At 33.2% G+C, this 2,500-nt stretch overlaps 1 protein-coding gene across 1 annotated transcript in view; it reads left to right on the top strand.

Annotated features, from left to right (window-relative positions):
* Nucleotides 1–2,406, top strand: part of LOC122257068 (uncharacterized) — a 7,748-nt gene extending 5,342 nt beyond the window's left edge. Inside the window, exon 5 of the mRNA XM_086535725.1 lies at nucleotides 1,174–2,406. Coding sequence (XP_086391851.1) covers nucleotides 1,174–1,577 — 404 coding nt within the window. The 3' untranslated portion in view covers nucleotides 1,578–2,406. The remainder of the gene's footprint in view (nucleotides 1–1,173) is intronic.
* Nucleotides 2,407–2,500: the final 94 nt, after the last annotated feature.

The raw sequence follows: 2,500 nt of genomic DNA on the forward strand, positions 1-2,500 counted from the left end.
GCAACAGGATTCACGACGAAAGCGCGAGTTTAATCTATTCATCCGATACCTTTAACCCCTTTTTACGCATTAACATTTTTATATTAATTAACGTTTTTCGCAAAGCGTCCTCTGGTAAATAATTAAAGTCATTTCCTAATGGCATACCCTGATCAATAAGAACCATAGTCGGAAGTATTGCGTTATAGTGATAGATTTTAGAAACATATTTATTTAAGAGTTAAAGGTAGGCCTACCACACAATTCTTAGTGATATTTCTTCTAAATAAGAACAAAAAATACATGAACTTTTTATCGTTAATGCTAAAGGCAGATTCTGCTTGAAATTAAGATAAAAGACATATTACTGGTTATTATTTTATTATTTTACGAAGGAATGTTATTCCATGATCACTTACTAGACAATATATGCATACGTATGCATGTGTGTGTTATAATATTTATATATCCACATATATCCATATGTATGTATGTATGTATATATGTGTGTGTGTGTGTGTATACATAAGTATATTTATATACACATACATACACACAGACCGAGACGCAAAATCACACACACACACGTGTGTTTATATATATATATATATATATATATATATATATATATATATATATATATATATATATCTGTATGTGTCTGTGTGCCTGTATATATATATATATATATATATATATATATATATATATATATATATATATATATATATAAAGAGAGACACGCACAAATATATCTTTTATATATCAAATTGGCAATGCAGTGATATATTTGTGTAAATGTATAAGTATATATCTATATACATCTATGTCTACTTATTTGTCTATATGTATGTTTATAAATGGTATATCAAATCATTTCATCATTATTTTTATTATCACCATTATTTTTTTTATCATAAATATGATTACAGTTGTTTCTACTACTGTTAGCATTAGTATTATCATTGCCAGTACCATTAGTATCATCGAAATTTCATTATAATTGACTTCAGGTTACTATAAACAGCACAATTATTTAAACGGTCTTCGTAATTTAATCGTAATTTCAGTAATAGCTTCTAATGTTTTTTTTGTTTTTTTTTCGATTCACAACTTTAAATTCACCTCAACACCTTATCCATATTGAAATCGTGATTACAACATGAGTTCACTTTATTTTTTCTCACAACAAAGGATGCAGGCCACTAGTTATAGCTGCAGCTTCGGTGGGTGCGCTGGTCGTCCTCATAGCACCGATCTTGGTTTACTGCGTCTTCAAGCGCCTGCGCAGACGCTCACCTGGCGACGAAGCTACGGCCTCCTGCTCTGCCCAGTATGAGATACCACGCTCCGTCCACGCTCACGCCCAACGGGATAACGGCAGCGTTCATGCTTTATACGAGGACACTTGTGCAAATGTGGCCACGCCTCTACAGGGACGCGGTATTACACTCGTCACTCGCGCTTCATCCCCACAGATGAGCATGGACTGCGAACACGAATGCCAAAGCTCTTCCGGGGAAAACATCTATGAAAGTGTAACGGACATCGAAGTTTCGTCCGACAACCAGTCTTGCCGAAATAGCATTTATCAGTGAGAAAAGGACACAAATGTACATTTTCTTCGCAACTACAACTACGGGGTCTGGGGTACATGAAGTCCTTGACCGCAGCCCTCGTGAGATCTGTATTTGCATTCATTTAGTCTAATCCATACATAATACCATCGATTTACTGAAATTCTTTTACATGCAATTATATACTCACACATGTAAATAGAGAAATAGGAATATGAAATTTAATTTCAATCTCTAAGCGTTGTAAGTGTCGCATCGCATGGTATCGAACAGTGCACAGACTTCTTTTTACAAGTCCTATGCTGTAATTTGAGTGTATATGTTTTACCTCCAAGAATATATAAAACAGTGGAGTGTGTATTATTTGGGCGAACTATTATTGGTGATATTTTTGTCAAAATGAATGTCAAACTCTTTGGAGTGAATTTGAGGTTATCCATCAATAAAGGTTATAGATTCGGGGTGATCGGACAGTTACTCAGGGTGGGGATTCGTCAGTGTTTGAACCATCATCCCATTATGATCTTTTGATCTTATCAAATGATGACATTCTTTTCCTGCATTTTTATTATAAACATAAGGAAATACAACTCTTTACCCATGCACGGTCCGCTGTTATTTTGTTTTAAGCAATAAGCCTTTTAGTTCCAACGTTTATGCTCTTCCCTTCAACTTATGACTTTTTTTTCTTTTTTTTTTGAAACATTTGAAAAACAAAAAGCCATTTTTTTCATTTCTAATCGCAAAACTGAAATAAATGTAGTAACCTTTATTCATCATACAGTTATTTCACAATGATTAAACCATGTGTCACATAAATTTATGTAAAAACAAAAATAAAAGTTAAAACGTATGAAGATAATCATATTCCTCCTGAGTGCAACACATAATCTGGAAAAGTGAAGAGAAAATTTAATCATCTTAATCTCCATTATTTGGTTTCT

Source organism: Penaeus japonicus, unplaced genomic scaffold (genome assembly GCF_977035675.1).
Source record: "Penaeus japonicus unplaced genomic scaffold, GWHDUDI00000001_assembly GWHDUDI00000004, whole genome shotgun sequence".
NCBI lineage: Eukaryota > Metazoa > Arthropoda > Malacostraca > Decapoda > Penaeidae > Penaeus > Penaeus japonicus.